Source organism: Notolepis coatsorum (genome assembly GCF_963971535.1).
Source record: "Notolepis coatsorum genome assembly, chromosome: 1".
NCBI lineage: Eukaryota > Metazoa > Chordata > Actinopteri > Aulopiformes > Paralepididae > Notolepis > Notolepis coatsorum.
In genome coordinates, this window is record NC_140165.1 from 102,931,174 (window position 1) to 102,957,265 (window position 26,092).

The 26,092-nt window shown below is 47.9% G+C and overlaps 1 protein-coding gene across 1 annotated transcript in view; it reads left to right on the plus strand.

Moving 5' to 3' along the window:
* spata6l (spermatogenesis associated 6-like) overlaps window positions 1-23,553 on the plus strand; it is a gene marked incomplete at its 3' end in the record, with an annotated part of 98,084 nt that extends 74,531 nt beyond the window's left edge. The window contains exon 8 of the mRNA XM_084335119.1: window positions 23,488-23,553. Coding sequence (XP_084191245.1) covers window positions 23,488-23,553 — 66 coding nt within the window. The remainder of the gene's footprint in view (window positions 1-23,487) is intronic.
* Window positions 23,554-26,092: the final 2,539 nt, after the last annotated feature.

The following is a 26,092-nucleotide window of genomic DNA, read 5'->3' on the forward strand; positions in this document are numbered from 1 at the left end:
ATATATATATATTTTTTTGTATCATTCCATTTGGGCTGTGGGGGTGCATAATGTCTGAAGGAGGCGGCGGAAGGCTTCTTGTCCTCTGCAAAAGCATGCAATTGGTCCACTGATGGATACATCTTGATATTTGTCTAGTCTAGTGTGTTCATTAGATGGGTGAAATCCTCTTTCAGTGCCTCTGTGCCTGTTTTCTTAGGCAGTTAGCCTCTGGTATGCGTGCCATTAGCGTTAGCCACGCTTCTAGGCTTCTTTTCTTTTGGAAAGAATGATTAAAAAAATGTATATTATTTTTTTTTATTTTTTTTGTATTCGACTAAGAGGTTGGCAGTCGACTACGGCTCCTTTCGATCGATTAGTCGACTATTCGACTAATAGGGGTCAGCCCTAGCTATATCCATTCATTTTTCATCCATCCAGCCTGATCTTATCATTGGGAATGGGTCTGAGCTTGCAAAAGGCCAATACCGCCGCCTAACGCTTTCCGGCTGGTATTGCACATTATTGGAATCCCTCCTGCTTGGGCTGTTCATCAATCTAAGAAGTCCGGTCCAGGTTTTCCTTTCTGGGCATGACTAACGTTTATAACACATGGACTGGGGAGACTCGAGCACCGTGGATTCATGTGTTTTGGTTGAGAAACATTGGAAAGACGACCGCGATCAATATTTGGAATGGCGATCAGGAATTGGATTATTATTTTTGCAGTACATCAGATGTGAGGTAAGGACTCTATGTTACCAATCTTGGGTTATTCCGATGTTTTTTTCGCAGCGAACACAACGTGTCTGTGTGTGTGTGTGCCTGCCGTTGGCTGCGACCAAAGCATGGAGGGCCAACTTTTCCTCCCCCGCTTCCGTGCGTGTATGATGAAATATAATACCGATAATCTAGAGTTTATTTCAGAACGATTCATAAATCAAGCGACAAATGGCACGATTTCTAAGAAAATACATTGAAGCACCGTTTGCTGGGGTTATTGGGATTCGACAGGATCACTCTAAAACTATACTCATATTCACCACGGTATAAAACGGAAATGTATGTATGAAAAAATTATCTGTTTTTTGCATGTTGACTGGAAGAAACTCACTGACAATCGACGTGTTTATTAGATCCATAGCTATAATATTTAATATAGTTTTAGCACTCGCAAACACCGGCATTATCCCCATTGAACAGAGCGCTGGCCTTCTTACCACACAGTAAACAACGACCTCTAGGCGCGGAATGAGTTAAGGAACACAGACAAAAACGGAAGGTTATGTATATAACCTAGTTATATGAGTACTGGCTAAGCGTCCCGCTCTTAAGCCTATCGAGATATACCTCATCTCATGTACCTATTGTACTCCATCAACGAAAAAAACAAGTACACCCACACCTGCCGGGTCCCGCCCCTATGGAGGCGTAGCCTATAAGACAGTAGGCATGGTCACCAAACACTCTTCCTCGCCAAAAATCCCGTTTCCAGTAAAAGATCCCTCAAAAGGGAACTCAGGGCCGCTTAAGAGCGGGACGCTTAGCCAGTACTCATATAACTAGGTTATATACATAACCGTCCGTTATATTATCGTACTTGGCCATCGTGTCCCGCTCTTAAGCCTATCGAGATATGGGGTAGAGCGGACGCGAGGCCCGACAAATGTACCCCCTGAGGACCCGTAAGCCCACATCAAGGGGTTGGGGAGCCCCGTCACCCCATCCTTCCTAATGAAGGGGGGGCGCAGTCAACTCCACCTGAGTGCGAGCAAGAGGGAACTAGAACCCCTTGAACACACAGCACAGGCGGAACCACGTGTGACCTAACACACTGTGGCCCATACCCACACACTCCTGCTACCCTACCAAAGGACGGGAAGCAGGAAAGGCCACAGACCCCAGAACCGCCTGGGAGACAGAACCCCCGGTCATGTCCATGAGGTAAAACCTTACAAAGGGGCCCGGGGAGGATCATGAAGCTGCAGCACAGATGTCCTCCACCGAGGCCCCACCCAGCAGAGCGGCAGAGGCAGCCACCCAACGAGTGGAGTGCGCCCTGACGCCCCCAGGGGGATCCAGCCCGGCCAACGTGTAGCAGAGGGCAATGCCCTCGCACAACCAATGGGACAGGCGTTGTTCGACAGTGTCTTACCGGCATGAGAACCACTGTGACAGACAAAAAGCTGATCGGTGACCCCGAGGTCCTGAGTACGGCTGAGGTAATTCCCAAAGCACGGACCGGACATGACAGGTGAAGGCCTGCATCTAACTCACTAGCGTGAGGAGGCGGATGAAACGCCTGAACCACAATATCCCTGGAGCGGAAGAACTCCGGATATTTACAGGCACGAAGGCAGGATTAGGCCGCAGAGTGGCACCGCAATCGGAACGAAAGACAGGCACTCTGGTCGTACCGAGAGAGCACAAAGCACACCCACGCGTTCAGCGGAGGTGACGGCCAGCAAGAACGCGGTCTTGAACGACAGCTGTTCCAACGGCGCTTGCTCAAGAGGCTCAAACGGGGCCAAGGACAACCGACGAGGACCAATTAAAGATCCCAAGTCGGAGCCAAAGAGCGTTGCACCGGCTTAACGCGTCGAGCGCCAAGCAGGAAACATTACGCAATTTCTCATAATCTTTTCATAACAACTAGTTTACATAAGGTGCACTGCAACCGTTATGATGGAAACGAAAATAGAGGAAGAGTGTTTGGTGACCATGCCTACTGTCTTATAGGCTACGCCTCCATAGGGGCGGGACCCGGCAGGTGTGGGTGTACTTGTTTTTTTCGTTGATGGAGTACAATAGGTACATGAGATGAGGTATATCTCGATAGGCTTAAGAGCGGGACGCGATGGCCAAGTACGATAATATAACCTGTTTTGGGAGATTGCCTGTATTAATTTCCTATGTTTCATGGGCTTTAGAAACTGATTTAGAAAGAGACACGTTGAGATTGTGGCTGGGAGGCAGAGGTGCTTTGAGGTATTTTAGCACATGATCATTATTTTAGCAGTTTATTCCATTTATGCTTTTGGCAACATAGAACCTCTTTTCATGCCAAAAACCTTTAGTTAAATTACAGTGTAGGCCTAGTTAATTCTAGTTAAGATTGCTACTCAATTTTGTCGGAGGAGTTCTATTCTATTCAACCTTATGAGATCTCTCTCTCTCTTTCTCCCTCTCTCTATCCAACTCTCTCTCCCTATCCTTCTCCCTATCTCTATCCCGTTCTCTCTCTTTCTCTATCACACTCCCTCTCTCTCTATTCCTCTCTCTCTTTCTCCCTCTCCCCCCCCCCCTTTCATGGTTCAGTAAACACAGAGGATGTGATAAAAGGTAATCAAGCAGGGATAAAAGGACATGAATAAGTGAGCCTGGGTCTGTTGTGATGTGTTTCAGTGAGCCTGGGTCTGTTGTGTTGTTGTGTTTCAGTGAGCCTGGGTCTGTTGTGTTGTTGTGTTTCAGTGAGCCTGAGTCTGGGCCCTATTCCCCGTACCTGGTTTAACTAAGTCGATCAAAAGTCCTATTAGCCAGATTCAGTGCTTGAACAGATAAATGCATTTTATCAAATTCATTCATCAAAACGTCAAAGGCTTGCAATTGCTTGTCAAAGGCTTGCAAACAGCGCATCTCCTCAGATATTTTAATCCCAGTTGCAGTTACAATATCACAATAACGTGTGAGTGACAGTGATACAATTAAACAATCTAAAGATTCAGATTTGTCGTAATTCACATCCACAATCCACGCATAAAGACGCTTCAATTTATGCTTGAATGAAACACAATCCGGGCGCTCCGTTAAGCAAATACATCCACAGCGGAGAATATGAAACGAATCAGCCAAACGCCCGATAGGTTTCATTCATTAAAAATATCCTGCAGGATTCACATTTGCAATGCTCCTTTAATGCGACTCGCGAGCGCCGTATAAGCGCCGTATAGCTATGACGTGCATTATTTAGGACAAAGTAAATCCATAGGCTGAATATGATTTATTATCAGCATCTTAGGTCTATTATTTTACATTTCAAAAGCCCCCTCTAGAAAAACGGACAACAAAAACATAATTCAGATTGGTATAATGGGATCTGTGAGGAAGGGAGCTGGCATTTCTTTTTTTTTTATCAAATTTTTTATTATTAATTACACGAAACAGGACAACACAATAACCACAGTAACAAAAAACATAACTTCACAGGAGAATAACAAACAATAATAATACAGAATAATAAATTATAAAGACAAAAGAAAAAGAACAGCGTCCAACCTATCAAATACAGATGCAATTTCAATAACAAAAATGTCTTCAAACATGCCAACCTTTCCCCACCTTTACAAGTGGAGTGACTTAAAAGATTGTTTATGAGAGTGTTGCCGCAGATTTATTGTAGATAGCCTAGGTCCCTTACACATGTTCAAGACTGCCAAACTCGCAGAAGGTAAAGTGTAAGAAGAAAGAAATTCTTCCTCCAAGTTGGTTAACAGGTCAATCAGTCTGCCAATATTAGTCCCTTGGGGAGATGGCATGTGAATTGACATATAGCGCAGAATAGCTAAATACCTACCCCCCCTAAAATCCCCCCAGTCAAAGTTAAGAAGGACAAGACAAAAACCAAGACAGACAAGACATTTCCTCCTCCCCCTCCCCAGAGACCGCCGGACCCCCCCGATCAAGCGCCCCAACCCCGCTCAGCCGCACACGGCGGTCTTTACCTTCTCAGCTGCTGCGAACCACAGGTCAATTCCAGCCTGCCCCACCCCGATCACCCGGGCCGTGGATATCTCAAGATAAATCACATCCAATAGAGTTAGGGACCAGTTAATCATTGTAAGCTTCTCAGGCTCCTTCCATCTCATTGCTATTAGCTTCTTCGCTGCTGTGACGCCCGCTAGGACAACCCTTTTCAGTTGTACGGATGCGGGTAGTGTCGTTATATCGTTCAGGAGTAGCGTAACAGCTGTGAATGGGATAGTTAAGCCACACAGATCTGAAAGTTTGTCCGTTATTGACCTCCAGAAGCGGGCCACTGGTGGGCAATCCCAATACATATGCATATAAGTGCCAGTGGCCTTTTGAGAGCACAAAGTGCACCGAGAGTCGGTTATCAGTCCCATAGCAAATAGCTTCCTAGGTGTAAGATAGGTCCTATGAATATAATTAAAATTAATTTGCTGGTGATTGGGGTTGCGGGAAGATAATGCCACATTTGCCCAAACATCATCCCAGTCAAACTCGGGGTCCAACTCCGGGATATCCACACGCCAGATTGTATCCAATGATAAATTTTTATACGTGGATTGAATTAAGAGCGTATAAAAGTCTGAGACAAACCCTCTGGATGTCGTCCTGTCCACTATGAGCCTGAGGAAGGGGTGTGGGTGCAAAGCTTGAGCCCACGGTACGCCATGCGCCCTCAGTGCTGACCTTAGTTGAAGGTAAAGAAAGAAGGACTCGCCGGGTAGATCATAAAATTCTCTTAAGTCCTGAAACGCACAGAGGCCGTTCTTATCATAAATATCCTCCAGAGTATGCACTCCCCTCCTTTGCCATTGAGGAATATTAACCGGCTTGTGCCCAACAAGTAATTGCTGGTTATTAAAAATTGGAGAGTCCAGGTGCCATGGGCATTTAACCCCACACGACCTCTGTACATTACGCCACGTTTGGATCACGTGAGTTATGATCGGTCCATACCTCAGCCGGCATTTCGAAATAGAGACAGTGGAGTACACTACATCCTGCAATCTTAGCGGAGATACCGCCGCCGCTTCTAAGGAGCGCCACGATACAGCCTCTACAGGGTCTAGCCAGCACATCAGAGGTCTCAGTGAAAAGGACCAGAAATAAAGTTTAAAATCAGGGATTGCGAGGCCCCCATCTTGTTTTCTACGTTGAGTAGTAGCCCTTTTGATTCTCGGGCGTTTGTTATTCCAGATAAACTTAGATACCATCGATTGTACCTTGCGCCAGTGGTCTATTGGAGGGGGCAGGGGGAGCATTGAGCTAATAAAATTTATCCTAGGCAGGATGTTCATTTTGATTATGGAAGCCCGGGCTTGTAAGGAGTTAGGAAGGGACGACCACCTGTCTAGATCCTGGCGTATTTTATCATAAGTACCCGTGAAGTTGTACTTAGTAGTTTGGTTCAGCGTGGGGAATATCTCTATGCCCAAGTATTTAAAATGTTCTACTATGGGGATATCAGCTGGTAGTCGTACCGCCTTTGCCAGCTAATTAAGAGGTAGGCAGGCTGATTTGTTCCAGTTAATCTTAAAGCCTGACAATTTACCAAAGTCGTCGATTATCCTCAATAATTTTGTGGCCGACCGGGATGGGTCGTCCATGAAAATCAGCAGGTCATCCGCATAGAGAGCAATTTTGTGTGGAGTATTATTGACCATTATGGGGACGATGTCCTCCGATTGCCTAATAAATTGGGCCAAAGGTTCGAGGGAGAGCGCGAACAGTCCTGGGCTCAGAGGGCAACCCTGTCTAGAAGATCTGGAGACTGGAAAGAGTGTGGAACAGTTTTTGCCTGTCAGTATCATCGCAGACGGCGAGGCATACAGGACTTTAATCATATGAATAAAACTCTTCCCAAGACCCATGACATCAAGTACCTTCCACAGGTATGACCACTCAAGTCTGTCAAACGCCTTCATGGCATCCAAAGACAGAACTGTGGATGGAGTTGTATTGTCTTTACTGTTATCGATTACATGCAACAGCCTCCTAAGATTATCTGCAGCCAGACGCCCCGGGATAAAACCAGTTTGATCGCAGTGTACCAATACAGACATAAATCTCTGCAGGCGACGGGCCAGCACCTTGGCAAACACTTTTAAATCGGCCCCGAGAAGACTCAAGGGTCTATAGCTACCACAATCATTGGGATCTTTGTCCTTCTTGAGAAGTAAAGAAATCAACGCCATATTGACATCTCTTGAGAACTCCCCTTGTTCGATAGCGTAATTGATCATGTCGAGCATCAATGGACCCAGTTGGTCCCAGAAAGCTAAATACACTTCGGGTGGAATACCATCCCAGCCTGGTGCCTTACCCCTCTGCATTTCAACAATCGTCTCCCTCAATTCCACGAGAGTAATCGGTCTCCCCAGTTCCTTGGCCTCTTCCTCAGAAATGTGGGGTATCTCAAGCCCGCCAATGAACGATTCAAATTTAGAGTCATCAAGATTACCCTCTGAGCTATATAACTGTGAGTAAAACTCTTTAAAAGTGTCATTGATCTTTTTCGAATCAGTAGTGACTGCACCCTGGCTCGTCCTAATCGAGGGGATATCCGAGAAATGATAATTTGAGCGTATTTTCATTGCCAATAGATGGCTAGGTCTGGAGCCGTGAAAATAGTAATTTTGTCTTGTCCTATGTATCAAGAACTCAGACTGTTGTTTAAGTATGGAGTTTATTTCTTTTTTGACTATCTTACGTTGTGTGTTTAGTCGTTCATTATAGTTAGTCTGCAAGGACGCGTATAGGTCCGCATATAATGATTCCAGTCCTTCTAGCTTTTTTGACCGGGATTTTCGCAAATTGGAGGCAAATAGTGTGACATGACCCCTGATAAATCCTTTCAATGCGTTCCACAGGACCCTAGGGTCTTCTACTGTGCCAACGTTGATCTGCAAAAATTCAGCTAGTTTACTCCTGAACTCAGAACAGAAGTCATCGTTCTTTAGCAAGGTCGAATTAAAACGCCATCTGGGAGCTCTTGCGGAGAGCCTGCCAAAGGTTGCCGTAAGGAAAATCCCCTTGTGGTCTGAGAGAGCCAAGGGAACCAATGAGACATTGAAACTATCAAACATATTAGGGGACGCGAATGCATAGTCAATTCGAGAGAAGCTTTTGTGTCTGGCTGACAGGTGAGAGTAATCTTTGAGGGTGGGGTTGAATAAGCGCCAAAGATCTGTGAGCCCCGTGTCCTTGGCCCACATCCTAAGGGCCTTAGAGGCCCGTTTTTGGTCGCTCGTTTCAGAGGGCCCGGACCTATCCATCTCCGCATCCCAGCACGCATTAAAATCGCCACCCACAATGAGAGCGTATCCATTAAGTTCCAACATATTCTTCGTGATTGTATTATAGAACGCTGAATCAAATGTGTTAGGAGCATACAATGCTATTATAGCCATCTTCCTATGCAAGAATTCAACTTTTGCTATAGTAATCCTTCCCTCCGTGTCCGACCATACATCCAAGACTTTGATATCAAGGTTACGTCTTGTAACTATGACTACTCCTTTCGTCTTATCATCGGCTGAGGATGAGGAGATAACGTGATATTGCCGATTTGCCAGTCTTGACACGTCACCTACCAATAAATGCGTCTCACTAAGGAGAGCAAGGTCAATATTTCTCCTCTTCAATAGCCAAAGGACACTGGCACGCTTGTGTGGGGCGTTAAGCCCTCCTGCGTTCCAAATTAAAATATTCAATTTAGCCATGGTCGGGCTTGTCTAAATGCGTAGAGAACATACCAGTGCAGCCAGGCTGAGTACAGAGGCGCCGATCCAGGCGGGCCCAGGCGGTCAATCCCAGGAGTTCAGAGGAGGAACAATTACACACATATAAGACAACAGTACATAAAACACATAAAAATACCACCCCAGCTACAACCCCCCCTCCTTCTACTCTAAACCCTAACCCACCCGTCCTATTATAAGCCCCCCTATACCCACTCTCCAATCCCCACCCTATGCCCCATCCACTGAGGATGGTCATCTTCCTATCGGGAGCTGGCATTTCTTTTGCGAGGGCGTGGCCAGTTTATCCAGCTAACTGAACAAAAGGTTATGACTATAACCTAGTTATATGAGTACTGGCTGAGCGCCTCGCTCTTCGTCATACCGAGATATACCCCTATCTCCAGTACCTACTGTACTTCATTAACGAAAACAATGCACCCATGCACTTGACCAGGCCCTGCCCCAGTGTCCCCTATAAGACACCGGACATGGTCATACTCGTCCTTCCTCGGGTAAAAGTTTCCATCATAGAAAACCCAACCAAAAGACCTCAGGGCACGCTATGAGCAAGACGCTCAGCCAGTACTCATATAACTAGGTTATAGTCATAACCTTTTGTTATATAGCGTACTGGCCAATCGCGTCTCGCTCTTCGCCATACCGAGATATGGGGCAGAGCAGACGCGTGGCCCGACAAATGTACCCCCTGAGGACCCGCAAGCCCTACTACCAGGGGGGAGGGGAGTCCCGTCCACCCGCCCTTCCTAGTGAAGAGGGTGCGGCAGTCAACTCCACCAAAGTGCGAAAAAAGAGGGAACTAGAGACCTAAAAAACGCACAGCACAGGCGGGACCACGTGTGACACATCACCCTGTGGCACACACCCACCGAAGGGCGGGACGCAGGAGAGGTCCCATACCCCAGAACCGTCTGGAAGACAGAACCCCCAGTCATGTCCATGAGGTAAAACCTAACGAAGGAACCGGGGAGGACCAAGAGGCCGCAGCACAGATGTCCTCCACCGAGGCCCCCCCTAACAAGGCGCCCTGACACCCCCAGGGGGGGCCAGTCCAGCCAACGTGTAGCAAAGGGCAATGCCCTCGCACAACCAAAGTGACAGGCACTGTTTGGACAGTGCCTTACCAGCGCGAGAGCCAACGTAACAAACAAAGAGCTGATCGGTAGCCCTGAAGTCCTGAGTCCGACTGAGGTAAACCCCCAAAGCCCGGACGGGACACGACAGGTGAAGGCTCGCCTCTAACTCACCAGCGTGAGGAGGCGGATGAAACGCCTGAACGACAATATCCCTGGAGCGAAAAGAGCTCCGGATATTTTTTGGCACGAAGACTGGATTAGGCCTCAGAGTCGCACCGCTATTGAATAGACAAGCACTCAGGCCGCACCGAGAGAGCACACAGCTCACCCACGCGCTTAGCGGAGGTGATGGCCGGCAGGAATGCAGTCTTGAAGACAGCTGTTCCAAAGACGCCTGCTCAAGAGGCTCAAACGGGGCCTCAGACAACCGGCCGAGGACCAGTTGGGGGTCCCAACTCGGAGACAGAGAACGTTCCACCGGCTTAAGACGCCGAGCGCCAAGCAGGAAACGCTTCACAAGAGGGTGGCTGAACAATGTAACGCCCTCAAACCCCACATGACAAGAGGATATAGCCGCGGCATATACCCTCACCGTCGAAGCCGACAGTCTACCCAAAATAGACTGAAGGAAGGAAAGGACAGCGTCCAGGGGGCAGGACACCGGGTCCAAGCCCCCCACTCTACACCACTCTTGAAAAATACGCCACCTACCCGCGTAAGCCGTGGTAGAGGACGGAGCGCGCGCGTGCCGGATAGCGTTAACCACAGAATAGCCAAGACGCATCCCCACCAATTCACACTGACAGCAGCCAAGCCTAGAGGCTGCCCCAGAACAGGAAGGTAGAACAGAGTTCCGCGTGCCTGAGAGAGGGCCCGCGGTGACCACGGAACAGGCCACGGCGGGGCCACACAGAGCTGAATCAGGGCCCGGGACCAAACAGCTGAGCCCCGGCACGACCAGGACCAAGTCCCGCGCTCCCGACGTACCCGCCCCAACAGCTGAGCTATCAGGTGTAAGGGGGGGGGGGAAGCGTACAGAATCCCGGACGGCCACGGAATCGGTCCCAGACCTGCCCAACTATGTCCGGACGTAATCCCCACTCGTCAGGGTGAGGACCGCCCCGCGACATCACACCTGCACCCACACCACCCAGAGGGCGAGGTCCCCCAGTACTGACATGGGAACCTTAGCCGCTTCCACTTGCCTCTCACCGGGTCTATTTCCATACTGGAAAACCACCTCTGTATCCTCCTCATGAGGTGAAGAGGAGGCCAAGAGGGACCACGGAATGAGCAGATGCCATCATACCGAGCAGGCGCATCACGGACAGCGCCGTAACCGTCCTAGGACGGAACCTCCCGAGCGTGCCGAGAACACCCACTCGCCGCCGCTCCGAGAGGGATGCCCATATAGACCTTGAGCTTAGAATAAGCCCAAGTACTCCACTCGTTGACTGGGAAGAGGAGTACTCTACTTCTACAGCAAAACCCAGGCTGGTGAGGAATTCCACCACCTGCCTGGTATGAGACCTGACGATCTACCTTGACCGCCAAGGACCAGAACGTCATCCAGGGAAGAATACACTACGTAACCCCTGACGACACAGAGGCCCCAGTGCGGTCTCCACGCACTTGGTGAAGATGCGGGGAGCCAGAGAATAGCCGAACGGCAGCCCCTGGTACTCATACGCTAAACCCTGCAAAGGAAGCGTAGGTAAGCCCTAGGATGGAAGATCGAGTATGCGATTACGCATCCTACAGGTCTATAGAGGAGAACCAGGCCCCCACCTGACAGCGTTCAACAGGTGGGAGACGGTCCAAAATGCTGAACCTTCCATGGGACAGGTCCAGCATGGGTCTGACACCCCCCCTCCCGATTTCTCGGGCACCAGAGAATACCGGGAGGAAACACCACACATCGCGTCCTCCTTTGGGACTACGACGATTGCTTTGCCCACAGAGATTAGATCTCGTTGGCCAGAGCTGTCACTGCTGGTAACCCTGACAATAGGGTCTGTACCAAACCTGAAAACGGGTGGGGTTGTGTAAACACAAGTCCCCGCCTCAGCGTTCTCTCCATCCACCTCGACATATGGCACTGCTGTAGCCATATGTGATGATAATCCCAAGCGCACCCGCCGCCACTTGGCGCTGGTCCGCCAGAAACCATAGACAGGCGGCCCGGTCCCACCCGCTGTGCGTAGCCAACCCTGGACCCGCTAACCACTCGAGCGGAGCGTTCCGTGGAGTCGGGACATCGGACCCTGACACTACCCACGAGGCAATCGCACCCAAGGGGGGACCCCGACAGAAAGGGCCGGTTTGATACGGGAGAAGCTGACATCATACTAGGCAGAGCATGTGAGCGGAGCGGAGCGCCCGAGAAATCTGCTCTTCGCTCTAGACGTCTCTGGTTCCGCTCTCATTCGCTCATGTTGGCCCGCCCCCCCAAGTCGCTCTCCACTCGCTCACCGCTCACCTTCATTTACGAATCAAGCGTTAACTTTAGTCTCTCGCTTTTTGAGAGATATAAACTCTCCGCTCTTGGTGGCACATTGTGTTGATGTTGGTTTCGTTTCATCAATAAATGAGGCAGAACACAGTGAATGTATCCTTTTTATTTTTTTTTGGACTTTGTTTGTTTCTCACAGAAAATAATGTTGCGTTCGCCCGAGGTGATTTAAAGATGGCGGATTCTACTTTGGACTTAGCAGGATGTGTAGTGACGGTTCACCCTTCTCATTGGTTGAAAATGGCCTTCATGTTTGTACATCGCCACCTGTTGCTTTGGCATTGTACTACATGTATATTACATCATTTTCTGTGTGATCGTGTGCACTGAGCGACTCGGAGCGGAGGAGAGCTCTCGCTCCAGAGTCGCTCTGACCCATTTTAAAACCCACTCCACGCTCACTTCAAAATCCACCGCTCCGCTTTCGTGCCAATCTGCTCACATGCTCTGATACTAGGTGACAAAAGCTCCCCCACTGAACACCCCTCCAGCATGGACAGCTGAGGAATTGTTCTACAGCTGGACATGCAAGGTGTGAGGCCCCCACACTGCCCGATAGGGTGGGTTCCTACACACCGTAGCCCTGCAGTGATATTACTACCACCCAAATCACACGCGCCTGCCAGACCACTACCGGTCTTCCGGGAGTGGGAGGCACTAACGTGATACCCGGCCTGGCGTAGGCGAGGTCGGGGGAACCCGCACTGTTTGCCTCAAGAGGTCTCGAGCCCCCCTGCTGACAATCTTTGTAGTTGACAGACATAACACCACGCTCAACCAAACACAGACGCAGAACGTGTGGCGTGGGAGCCGCTTGACAGCACAACATTCTCACGGACAGACCCAGTTTCAGCCATCAACTGGGTGTCAGCCCCTGTCCCCATGAGAAGCGAAACGTGGGGCCGCTTGCGCTTCATTGAAGACACACGACCCGCAACCAAAGGAAACAAATCAGAGCCCTTATCCCGCTGGTGTTGGGGGGGGGGGAGTGACCGGAGAGCGAGCTGCACACAGCTAGACGGCGACAGTTTTTAGGGCGTGCTCATCTAATGTAGCCGATCCCTCAGCCGCCAAGGCTGTCGGCCTTGCGGTCACCTGTTGACGATGTGCCCAGGGTACCTCAGGCGGGGGAAACATGGCCGCTGGTTGAGGGCCTCGCCACTGCCGCTGGCGAGGCCGTGCTCTCACCTCTGGCTGCGCGGTGTGAGGCGGTGTGGGGCCTAGGTAAAATACCGCCCGCGCTCCTGCGGAAAGACCAAAGTCCCTCTGCAGAGAAGGGAGCCCTGAGGAGGGAAAACTTCTCACCCCCTCAAAGGGAGACTAATCCAACCAAGATGTCTGTAAACAAGCATTGACAGCATCCTAGCCCTCCCTGCGGTTATAGCTTGCGGCTAGGTCAAAGCTAATAACGTCAAAACCTTGCGCGATGTTTCGACGTCGACTGACCTTCAAGGCCCCGCCACCCGACACCATTTTTGACAGAAAAAACAGCAATTCGAACAATGTTACTAATCGCTGCTAATTCTATACCGTGGCGGTATAGGCTTAACAGCCCACCAGCCACCCGCCGGGCCGACTCACCTCATGGCATCGGCCGGGCGGGGCACTGTTCCAACATGCCAGAGGCAAAGGACTGATGCCACCTGCTTCACAAGCACGGAGCACCAGTGGTGGTTGCAACCAGCAACCTCCACTGTGGTGTGCACCCATGAAGGGGTAAATGAATAAATGAACTAAAACTCCACTGACACACTGCAGAATGGGCTAGCCCATACACACAATGTTGAGGGGATGCAGACCAGAGAAACACCAGTCCCGCACACCATTCATAGATTCACAAAAAGCACACCAGCCCTAGGCCTCAGCCCATTCACCCATGAAAAAGGTAAACAAGCCCCCGTCAAAACTCCCAACAGTAGACACCGATTGACCGTCAGCATGAATGGTTAAGAGGAGGGAAGACCTTTTTAAAAAAGACAGCCCTCAGCGGGGAATCAAAAGAACAGTAACCCAGCATCGTAGCATAGCATTAGCAGCGCGCTCCAGTATAACCGGGAAAACGACAACGTTTACCCAGATATCCTGCCCCTTGCGCCAATACACAACTCGTTGTCACACAGTATCACTAACGCCAGCATTGTTATGCCTAGTGGCGCAAGCCCTACCTGGGCGCGACCTAGCCACGACAGCTAGCCGCCGCGCGACGTCCCTCGATCCGCTGTCAGAAGACGAGGAAACCCCAGGACAGGCCCGATGCGCTGTCAGAACGTGCAGAGAAGATTCCAGGGGCTGGCAAATCTCCGGCGAAAACCCAACATTGTTCAATTTCATAACAGCTAGTTACATGGAGTGCACTGCAACGTCCATGATGGAAACGAAAAAAAGAGGAAGGGCGAGTATGACTGTTACCCCTGTGAGTCTAAGGGTAAAGGGCTGTAACATAACAGTTGGTTGATAGAAATGATGGACCAGGTTTGTAAACAACAATGATATTTATTGGTAAATGCAAAGGAAGCACATGTAGCTCAGGGGTGAGCCCAGGCCAAAACAACAAACAAACACCACTATACTCCAAATAAACACAATCTAATCTATGGTAAAAGAGATTACATTACCTAAACTACTCTCACCTAACCAAAACAGGAGAAAACAATGTCCAAAGGAAATGGCAGCTCACCCCATCTGTGCTTCCTGAGAAAGAGAGAAAAACACATTAATTATACAGAAACAAAAGCAGAATATATACAAAAACAAACTATAACTTAACAATGCTCTCTCTGTGGCCATACACACACAAGGAAATTATTACTAAGCACCAAAGGCCAATAAACGAAATGTAATACTGTCAAAGTTTACAGGTTTACCAAAATCACCACAGTACTAGCCTCATGCCTGAGAGAGAGAAAGACTGAAGGGAGAAAGCCATGTTTTAACAGGTGTGGGGTGATCCATGATTGGGGGGTGTGGATTGAGTGTTGGAGTCTGGAAAGCCAACCACCAATCACTGCTGTGTTGCAATAATGGAAGGATTGGCCTGGCAGGGACCAATGGGGAAGGGAACAATGGCTGGAGGGAGGAAACAAAATGGAGAACACACACACATGGAGACACACACTGGGGAATATATACATTGGGATGTAACACCCCCATACATAAGACAAAAAACATGCCTACATAAACTACCAACTAAACATGTTTTTTTTTTCTTCTTTAACAACGAGATAACATCCCCGAGATAACATGCACTCCAAAACAAAGAGCTATGAAAAAACTAGCAGCAACATAAAACGAGTCCACAGCAACATAGACCGAGTAGACAGAAAAAATAGATCAAGTCGACAGCAATATACAGTAGAACGAGTCGACAGCAAAATAGAACAAGTCGACAGCAATATAGAACAAGGGGGACACCCTCATCCCAATCTTTCTCTGTGTCTAAGCAATATTTACGCAGCATGGACTTTAAGGTCTGATGCCAACGTTCTAGAGCCCCCTGAGTTTCAGGGTGGTAGGCACTGGACACTATATGTCGGATACCCAGGGACTGTAACACTTGCTCAAATAACCTAGACAGGAAGTTGGTGCCTTGGTCCGTTTGTACTACCTTAGGCAGTCCAAACGTGGAGAAGAACTTCGTCAAAGCCTTAATTATTACAGGCGCTGTAATTCTGCGAAGAGGGATAGCCTCAGGGAAACGGGTGGCGGTACACATTATTGTCAACAAAAACTGATTGCCGGCTTTGGTCCTTGGCAACGGACCAACACAGTCAACTATGACATGTTCAAATGGTTCACCGACCGCTGGTATAGGACAGAGGGGAGCAGGTGGAATTTCCTGGTTTGGCTTTCCGGTGATCTGACAAGTACTACAGGTACGACAGTACTGTGCTACATCGGACTTCAAACCGGGCCAAAAGAAATGTTGAAGTATTCTGTTGTATGTTTTAGTGACTCCCAAGTGTCCAGACCAAGGGTGGTCATGGGCCAAGAACAGTACATGCTGACGATAAACTGCAGGGACAACAATCTGATAAACAGTGCTCCAGTCTGGTACCTGATCTGGTAGCCCTATCTCCGATTGTGCATGCTCTGCCAGTCTAGTACCATGGGACCTCCATGTACGCATCAAAACTCCTTCATCCACAAAATAAGAATGCAACTCTCTCCTCTGTTCTGTTTCAAGAGAAGAGAAAAATTTTGCAAGAGAAGGGTCAGCCTTCTGGGCAGTAATTAGCATTTCACGAGTAACGGGTAACTTCAAAGCGTCGGAACTAGTTACAGTTGTCTGTGGGGGTACCTTACTATGAGTCGGTGGTTTGTCAGCGGTATCAGAAGTTGGAGCCAGCAACTCCTCCCTGACAAAGGCTGAAGCAAAAACAGAGTCAGACAAATTAATTTCATCACCTCTCTTTTTCAATTGAGCACGAGTGACAACACTTGCAGAAAAAACTTCAGGGAAGTTCTGTGACAAGTCATCAGGCAGAGAACCTGTGTCTGGGTGATCCAACACTTCCAGCACAGCGTTCACCTGTCCTCCAGCTAAATCATTTCCCATGATAAAGGAAATGCCTTTAACTGGCAAGGAAGGTCTCACCCCTATTTTAAAGAAACCAGTGACCAAATCAGATTGTACATGAATACAGTGTAACGGGGCTGGCACGAAACCCATCTCAATACCTTGAACTAGGACACTAGAACCACAGGAAGATTTCTCAGACAGAGGTAGTACATCAGAGAGGATAAAGGATTGTGAGGCTCCAGTATCTCGTAAGATCTGAACTGTACACTGATCTTTTGGATCCCCTGTCAAGGAAACTAAACCCTTGGAAGTAAATGGCCTGAAACAAGGATCGAGAACATCCTGATCATTGTGCATCTGTTGATCGGAATCAGGTGCCATTTTAATCAGACCAACCCCTTTGGGTTGTCTAAAGTTCTGAGAGGACGGTTGCTGCTTACGTTTCAATGTTAAACAGTCAGAAATAACATGACCAGATTTATGACAGTAGTAACATGTCCGCTCCTCTTTTGAGCGTGGAGGTGACATTCTTGGTCGGGGGTGTGTGAATTCTGAATGGTTGGGGACAGAAGGTCTCTGAGAGAAATCATGGGGGAGAAACGAGTCACGCCTATCTACAAACACAGTTTTATGGGTTAGCGCAAACTCATCAGCTAATACAGCAGCTTGCTGCAGAGTGGACACTTTCTGCTCACTCAGGTAAATTACAATACGCTCTGGCAAACGATTCTTAAACTCTTCTAATAGAATGAGTTCTCTGAGAGAGTTAAGATCTGAGGCCTTGCTTGCTGCACACCATTTATCAAAGAGAGTTCCCTTCTCTCTAGCAAACTCTACAAAGGTCTGGTTGACAGCTCTCTTGTGACTGCGAAACCTCTGCCTATAAGCTTCGGGCACAAGCTCATATGCACGAAGGATGGCAGCCTTCACAGTATCATACAATAGACTATCTTCTAGGGAAAGTGTTGAACAAACCTCTTGGGCTTTACCAGTCAATTTGCATTGAAGCAACAAAGGCCAGACCTCTCTTGGCCAGCGCAATGAAGCAGCAATACGCTCAAACACATTAAAATAAGTATCAACTTCTGTCTCTCGGAACGGAGGCACCAAAGCAATGTGTTTACTTATATCAAAAGTGTGTGATGAATAAGCTGTGGAGGAGGACATACCCGGGCCTTGTGGAGGAGTCGGTGTAGCAGAGTTGGATCCACTCCTTAGGACTTCCAGCTCCAACCTCCGCAGTCCGAGCTCTTTTTCCACTTCATGTTCAAGCTCCAACCTGCGAATGTTAACAGCCCTTTCATTTTCTGCCTCAAGCTCCATTCTACGAAGCCGATACTCCGCCTCACGTGCTTGTGCCTTCTCCTGAGCCTCCATCTGGAGACGTGCTATTCTAACCCTGACCTGGGCCCCTTCTCGAGACCCAGTTGACACAGGAGAGGTCAAGTGAAAATGTGGCAATGTGACGTTCACACCTGCCTTTTCAGCACCATGGGCTTGCTCCTCAGAAGGCTGTGCTTCCGTAGGTTCACCAGGAGGACTTGCATGTTCATCAGAGACCGCAGGTAAAACAAGCGTCCCCTGCTCCAACAGCTTATCTACCACAAGACACCTGATATCCTGCTTAAGATGCTTTTGTTGAACCGAGAGTTTAAAATGTGTGGCAATCTCCACTAAGTCTGCCTTGCGACAGCTATCTAGCGCTTCCCAAGTAGGATTGCTCAAGAATTTCCCCAGATCAAAAGTACTAACTGCCATTTTTTTTTTTACACAAATGCCATTTTTACACACAAATCAATTAATTACTATACAAGTGTAAACAAACACAGTTCACCAAATCCATCAACCAACAATTGAACACGGGTTACAAAATCCCGGACGAGCCCCCATTTATGTTACGACCCCTGTGAGTCTAAGGGTAAAGGGCTGTAACATAACAGTTGGTTGATAGAAATGATGGACCAGGTTTGTAAACAACAATGATATTTATTGGTAAATGCAAAGGAAGCACATGTAGCTCAGGGGTGAGCCCAGGCCAAAACAACAAACAAACACCACTATACTCCAAATAAACACAATCTAATCTATGGTAAAAGAGATTACATTACCTAAACTACTCTCACCTAACCAAAACAGGAGAAAACAATGTCCAAAGGAAATGGCAGCTCACCCCATCTGTGCTTCCTGAGAAAGAGAGAAAAACACATTAATTATACAGAAACAAAAGCAGAATATATACAAAAACAAACTATAACTTAACAATGCTCTCTCTGTGGCCATACACACACAAGGAAATTATTACTAAGCACCAAAGGCCAATAAACGAAATGTAATACTGTCAAAGTTTACAGGTTTACCAAAATCACCACAGTACTAGCCTCATGCCTGAGAGAGAGAAAGACTGAAGGGAGAAAGCCATGTTTTAACAGGTGTGGGGTGATCCATGATTGGGGGGTGTGGATTGAGTGTTGGAGTCTGGAAAGCCAACCACCAATCACTGCTGTGTTGCAATAATGGAAGGATTGGCCTGGCAGGGACCAATGGGGAAGGGAACAATGGCTGGAGGGAGGAAACAAAATGGAGAACACACACACATGGAGACACACACTGGGGAATATATACATTGGGATGTAACAATGACCATGTCCGGTGTCTTATAGGGGACACTGGGGCGGGGCCTGGTCAAGTGCATGGGTGCATTGTTTTCGTTAATGAAGTACAGTAGGTACTGGAGATAGGGGTATATCTCGGTATGGCGAAGAGCGAGACGCGATTGGCCAGTACGCTATATAACTAAACCCTGCGCTGGAACAGGTTCAAACTTTTTGATCTGTTGCCATGGTGATTTAGACAAACGTGCTTCAGGGAACCGAAAGGTCTGACTTATGTCAAGTTATCCTGAAAATTATCCGGCTAACTCAGTTAACCAGGTACGAGGAACAGGGCCTTGTTGTGTTGTTGTGTTCCAGTGAGCCTGGGTCTGTTGTGTTGTTGTGTTTCAGTGAGCCTGGGTCTGTTGTGTTGTTGTGTTTCAGTGAGCCTGGGTCTGTTGTGTTGTTATGTTTCAGTGAGCCTGGGTCTGTTGTAACTTGTGATGTGTTTCAGTGAGCCTGGGTCTGTTGTGTTGTTGTGTTTCAGTGAGCCTGGGTCTGTTGTGTTGTTGTGTTTCAGTGAGCCTGGGTCTGTTGTAACTTGTGATGTGTTTCAGTGAGCCTGGGTCTGTTGTGTTGTTGTGTTTCAGTGAGCCTGGGTCTGTTGTAACTTGTGATGTGTTTCAGTGAGCCTGGGTCTGTTGTGTTGAAAGACGGTGTGCTTTCTTTTGTTAATTTTTATAGTATTAAGAGTTTTATTTGCACCTACTGTTGGTGCATTATACGTGTATGACCGTCAGTCAATCATTGACATTGGATTAAAGAAAACTTACCGATTGGATTGCTCTCTGGATCGGATTGCCGAACAACAACAATGGCCAGCGGAGATCCTTTGTTGTGGCCATGGCCAAAGCCAGGAGACGCCACGACGAAGAGGGAAGAGAGCCGGAGTCCGGAACAGACTGAGGTCCAAACGACACAGAACCACATTGCCCAGCATATTGTTGGCCAATGTGCAATCGATAGGGAACAAACTGGACGACATCAGAGCACGGATCCAATTCCAGAGGGACATTCGGGATTGTAACGTCCTCTGTTTCACAGAAACTTGGCTGAGTCCAGATGTCCCGAATCACGCAATAGAACCGGCAGACCACTTCTTCGTCCTCCGCAAGGACCGGACGGCAGAAGAGTCACTAAAGAAGAAAGGAGGCGGCATTGCCTTCATGATAAACAAGGAGTGGTGCGATGTAGGCAACGCAAAGGAACTGTCTAACCACTGCTCCCCAGACCTGGAGTTTATCACGATAAAATGTCGACCCTTCTTCCTCCCAAGAGAGTTAACGTCCATCATCCTCATCGGAGTGTACATTCCACCACACGCGAACACTGGGGTCGCACTTTCAAAACTTCACGACGAGGTAAACAAACTCCAGACAGCTAATGTTGACGCTGCCATTTTGGTTCTGGGTGATTTCAACAGCGCGCGTCTCAAAAAGGTGTTGCCGAATTTCTATCAGCATGTGACCTGTCCCACCAGAGGCGAGAACATATTAGACCATGTATACTCGCAATTTAAGAATGGGTACAAGTCACAGGCTCTTAGTCCATTCGGTAAAAGCGATCACGCCGCCATCTTTCTTTTGCCAAAGTACAAACAAAGTCTCAAGCGAACGCCGGTGGTCTCGCGAGAGGTTAAGCGTTGGGCCGTGACGTCAGAGGAGTCACTCCAAGCTGCACTTGAATGCACAGACTGGAGTGTATTCCGTGATAACACAGCCAATATTAACGAATACACCGAAACGGTGATTGACTATGTCTGTACTCTGGTAGAAGAAACAATCCCCTCCACCAAAATTAAAATCTACCCAAATCAAAAGCCCTGGGTAGACAAATCCGTCCGTGAGGCTCTGAAAGTGCGCACATCAGCATACAACACCGGGCTGGTGACAGGCAACATGGAAGAACACAAGATGGCAAGATACAACGTCAGGAGAGCAGTAATAGAGGCAAAACGGCGTTACAGGGATAAAGTTGAACTTCAGTTTGAACAGGCTGACTCTAGAGGCATGTGGCAGGGCCTCAGAACAATGACAGACTACAAAGGCACCCCCCTCAAACTGAACAGTGACATCTCCTTAGCAAATGATCTCAATTCCTTCTATGCGAGGTTTGAGGCTGTGAATAACAACACCAGCCTACAAACCACGGCAATGGGGGGGGGGGGGGGGTCTGCTGATGGAGACTCAGTGTTCAGGGTAACAGAGCATGAGGTGAGACGGATCTTTAAAAAAGTGAATATCAGGAAGGCAGCAGGACCGGACGGCATCCCCGGCCGCGTCCTAAAAGTCTGTGCCGACCAACTGGCCCCGGTATTCACTGACATCTTCAACCTGTCCTTGGAACAGGCTGTCATCCCCACCTGTCTGAAGAAGTCCACCATCATCCCTGTACCCAAAAAATCTACGCCCGCTTGCCTCAACGACTACCGCCCTGTAGCCCTCACCTCCATAGCCATGAAGTGCTTTGAGAAGCTAGTGAAGGGCTACATCTGTTCCTCCCTCCCCATCAACCTGGACCCTCTGCAATTTGCATATAGCCCCAACAGGTCCACGGAGGACGCCATAGCCCATGTGCTGCACACAGCAGCATCACACCTGGACAAGAGGCAGGGGAACTATGTGAGAATGCTGTTCATCGACTACAGCTCAGCATTCAATACCATAGTCCCCTCCAAACTCATAGCCAAGCTCAGGGACCTGGGCTTGAACTATGACCTCTGCCAGTGGGTCTTGGACTTCCTGACGGGCAGACCCCAGGTGGTAAGAGCCGGCAACTGCACCTCCTCATCCATCACGCTCAACATAGGGGCCCCCCAGGGCTGTGTTCTGAGCCCCCTCCTCTACTGCCTGTACACACATGACTGCGTAGCACAGCGGAACAACAACACCATCATCAAATTTGCTGATGACACAGTAGTGGTGGGCCTGATCTCTGCCAACGACGAAAGGGCCTACCTGGAAGAGGTAGAGAACCTGTCACAGTGGTGTCAGGAGAACTGCCTCTCCCTGAACGTCAGCAAAACAAAAGAGATGATTGTGGACTTCAGGAGGTCGGGGGTCAAGGACTACAGCCCCCTCAGCATCGACGGGGCACCGGTTGAGAGAGTGAACAGTTTCAAGTACCTCGGAGCCCACATATCCGAGGACTTGACATGGACCACACACACATTGACAGTGTTGTGAAGAAGGCACGACAACGCCTCTACTTCCTCAGGCGCCTAAGATCCTTAGGAACTTCTACTCATGTACAATAGAGAGCATCCTGACCGGCAACATCACCTCCTGGTTTGGGAATAGCACTGCACAAGACCGTAGCAGACTACAAAGAGTGACACGTTCAGCCGAACGCACAATTGGAGGGGGGCTTCCCACCCTCCAGAACATTTACAACAAGCGGTGCAAGGGGAAGGCTAAGAGAATTATTAAGGACTCGAGCCACCCGAACAACTGCCTCTTTGAACTGCTGCGGTCAGGCAAGCGATACCGGAGTCTTAAGGCGAGCACAGAAAGACTCAGAAGAAGCTTCTATCCCCAGGCCATCAGGCTGCTAAACGAACAATAAACACTATGCAACAACCATCAAATGCACACAGCACACACACCCACACGCACACACTCACTCAAACAAACAACACACTGCAGCACCCACTCTCCACACTTTAGATCACACAAACACACTTTACACTTTATATTTATTGATAAAGGATTTGCACTACAACTCGTACACCTACTGTTAATTGTACCTAAATTGCACCTCGTCCCATTTCTGCCTTGCACTATATAGTATTGTATATTAGTACACTGTACAGTATTGTATATTGTATGGTAACTACGTCTATTCTGCATCGAACATTGTACATATGTCTAAACTGAACACTGTGACCTAATTTTTTTTACTTCTAATTTTACTATGTTATTTTATTTCATACTTATCTTGTCTTGCACAGTCTCTGGAGCGTAACAGTAAGAAGCATTTTGTATAAAAGTATTCTGTACTTCTGTATGACAACTATTAAAGAAACTTGAAACTTGTTGTTGTGTTTCAGTGAGCCTGGGTCTGTTGTGTTGTTGTGTTTCAGTGAGCCTGGGTCTGTTGTGTTTCAGTGAGCCTGGGTCTGTTGTGTGTCAGTGAGCCTGGGTCTGTTGTGTTTCAGTGAGCCTGGGTCTGTTGTAACTTGTGATGTGTTTCAGTGAGCCTGGGTCTGTTGTGTTTCAGTGAGCCTGGGTCTGTTGTGTTTCAGGGAGCCACGGTCTCGGAGGTAGACGAGGTGTTGACCAGAAGATCCATATCTCCAGGGCCTCCATAGAACAGAGAGTGACATATTCTGGAGAAGGTGAGAAGAAGCCACTAGTAGCCTCCATTCTTCCACACAAAGTTCCTACGGTCATGGAAAACCTGGAAAAGTCATGGAATATGAAAATCACCTGGAAAAGTTATCGGAAATTATACATATCCAAATGATACATATCATACCATTCTGCAAAAATATCAACAACATAATACATTTTTGTATAGATGTTTTTGTTTGTTTTGTAGTAACTTCCTAGCTTAACCTTCGTACTCTGCGCTGTGTTTAAACCTTAAAAAGCTCTTTGAAGTACTACTTAGCTACAAATGCAGATAACCATGTATGTGATGGTTTTCTGCCCGTACACCTTCAGAGAACACGGCGCGGCGGTTGAAGAAATCGAGTTCTGAGCAGTTTGAAAAGGAATCCGTGTTTAATAAAAAGGATTTCAATCAATACAAATCAAAGATTTGAAAGAACAATTGCAATAAAACCTGATGGAAGACCTCACTATGCCGAGGTTCACCAGACTTTAGGCTAAATATTCAATATCTATGGACATGTCTCGTCTCAGCTTCTTCAGATGGTAGGTTTTCGCGGCCGTCTCTCTGCTGCAGTCTGTTGTGGAGAAAAAGGGTGTGTGTTCTTTGTCGCTTCCTGGGTCTCTGTTTGGGTCTGTTGTTCTGCCTCTACTAGCACGGAGTCTGCTAATATCAAATTTAGGCTCCGCCTCTAATGTTACGGCAAGCGGGCGTTTTCCAACCTCTCCTCGAGTGTTCCTATTGGAGGACACTTACTCTCAACCCTCATTGGCTAACTCCTTATCGTGACGTTTTACATCGAATTGCGTCACGATGTGGTTTCAAATGGTCTTTTCTTTTGATCTTTGATGGTTATCTGCTCTTTTGTTTTCAGCAGAGACAAACTGGCATCTTCCATGGCAGTTTCATTGTTGGACCAGATGGCCTAGGGCCCTGGGTTGTAAAATCACCCATGTTATTGACTTTCCCAGGAAGGATCAAACGAGACACTATCTCTCACTCAATAAGCGTCTGCTTGTTTCAACCCCCCTCCACAGAGATTTGAGGAAGCCCGAACCAACAGCTGCATTACTAAGTCAGAGGTGTCTCGTTTCTTGTACTTTAGGAGGGGGGGGGGAGAAAAGTGTATGTATTGTACCTCTGTGTTTTCGCCATTCTGTGCTTCATGATATACAGTACAATAACCACCAGTTTGGCTGGAATTCTACTACAGTTTCCCCGGTTTGGGGATTGATAATCCCCAAGATACATGTTAGTAATTCCTCAAACAAACTGTTTACAATTACCTTAACCTTACTGTTTCCAGAATCCTTCTGACTCATTTTCCATATCTGTTAGTATCATTTGCTTTCAACACCCATTACTCCCTCCCCCACTGACCGACTATGGACCCATCTTTTATTTACACAGTTCTCTATTCACGCACACCGTTTAACAATTTCCACTCATTTTGCAGGTTATATACAATGTTATCAGTTATATCAATTTCACTTCCGTCTAGGTCCGTCCCTTTATACAAAAAGATGATCGTACCAATTACCAGGTTTTAGACTATACTTTATGTGTTTTTTATCCAAATGTGTCTGTTTTGTGCAATTCACTCTGAAAGAAAAGACCTTACATTGCATTTACTATCTAAACATTTCTAAAAAAGGAGAGAGCTTAGCTAATGAAAAACCAAAAATCAAAAATTAATATGTACACGCCCTCTCCAAGGCCTATCAGTTACACTATCCCTTCCTTTGCCTATGTATATCGTTTAGGCTTCTTGATGACTCGTTGTGGTCGAGCATCTTGTTCCGGGCTTGTGCTAAGCACTGGTTCCTCTGGCTCTTCTGGTACCTTCTCCATGTCCACAGAGGAGAAGTTATTATGTTCCAATTCATAATCCTCTCCTCTGTCTGGTTCCTGTAAAAAACCTTCATCTTCTACTGGTGGCCAATCGTGGCCCCCTCGGTCTGGCTCGCCATAATCATCCGGGTTTTCCCCATCGTTTGGGGTTAGCGCCGCCTTCACTTCGCCTTCGTGTAATGGTTGCGACGCCCCGGTTTTACCGTCAAGGTCTTGTGGTTCAGGTTCCCATTCTTGGTCCGTATTGGTTGCTTTTACACAATGAGTAACGTGAAACCACATAGGCGATCCTTCAACTTGTAAAGCCCTCTCGGTGGCTCGAACGACTTTGTATGGCCCTTCCCGTCTCGCGCCAAACCACTTGCGTCTAAATACTTTGACATAAACGTAGTCGCCTGGTATGATTTGAGGTGTAGTCTGCCTATTCACCTCATCCCCGGTTTCATGCTCCTGTCTACTGGAGACATGAACCAGAATACTTTTGTGTATCTTTGACATGTATTTTACGTACTCACGCATGTCGTTGTCCAGGATGTCCAAACTCGGACCTTTGCCTGTCGCGCGCAAACCTGGTACTACCATGCAGCGACCTAACATCATTTCGTGCGGTGTCAAACGCAGACCGCGAAGTTCGCACGAACGACAAGCCATCAAAGCTAAAGGAA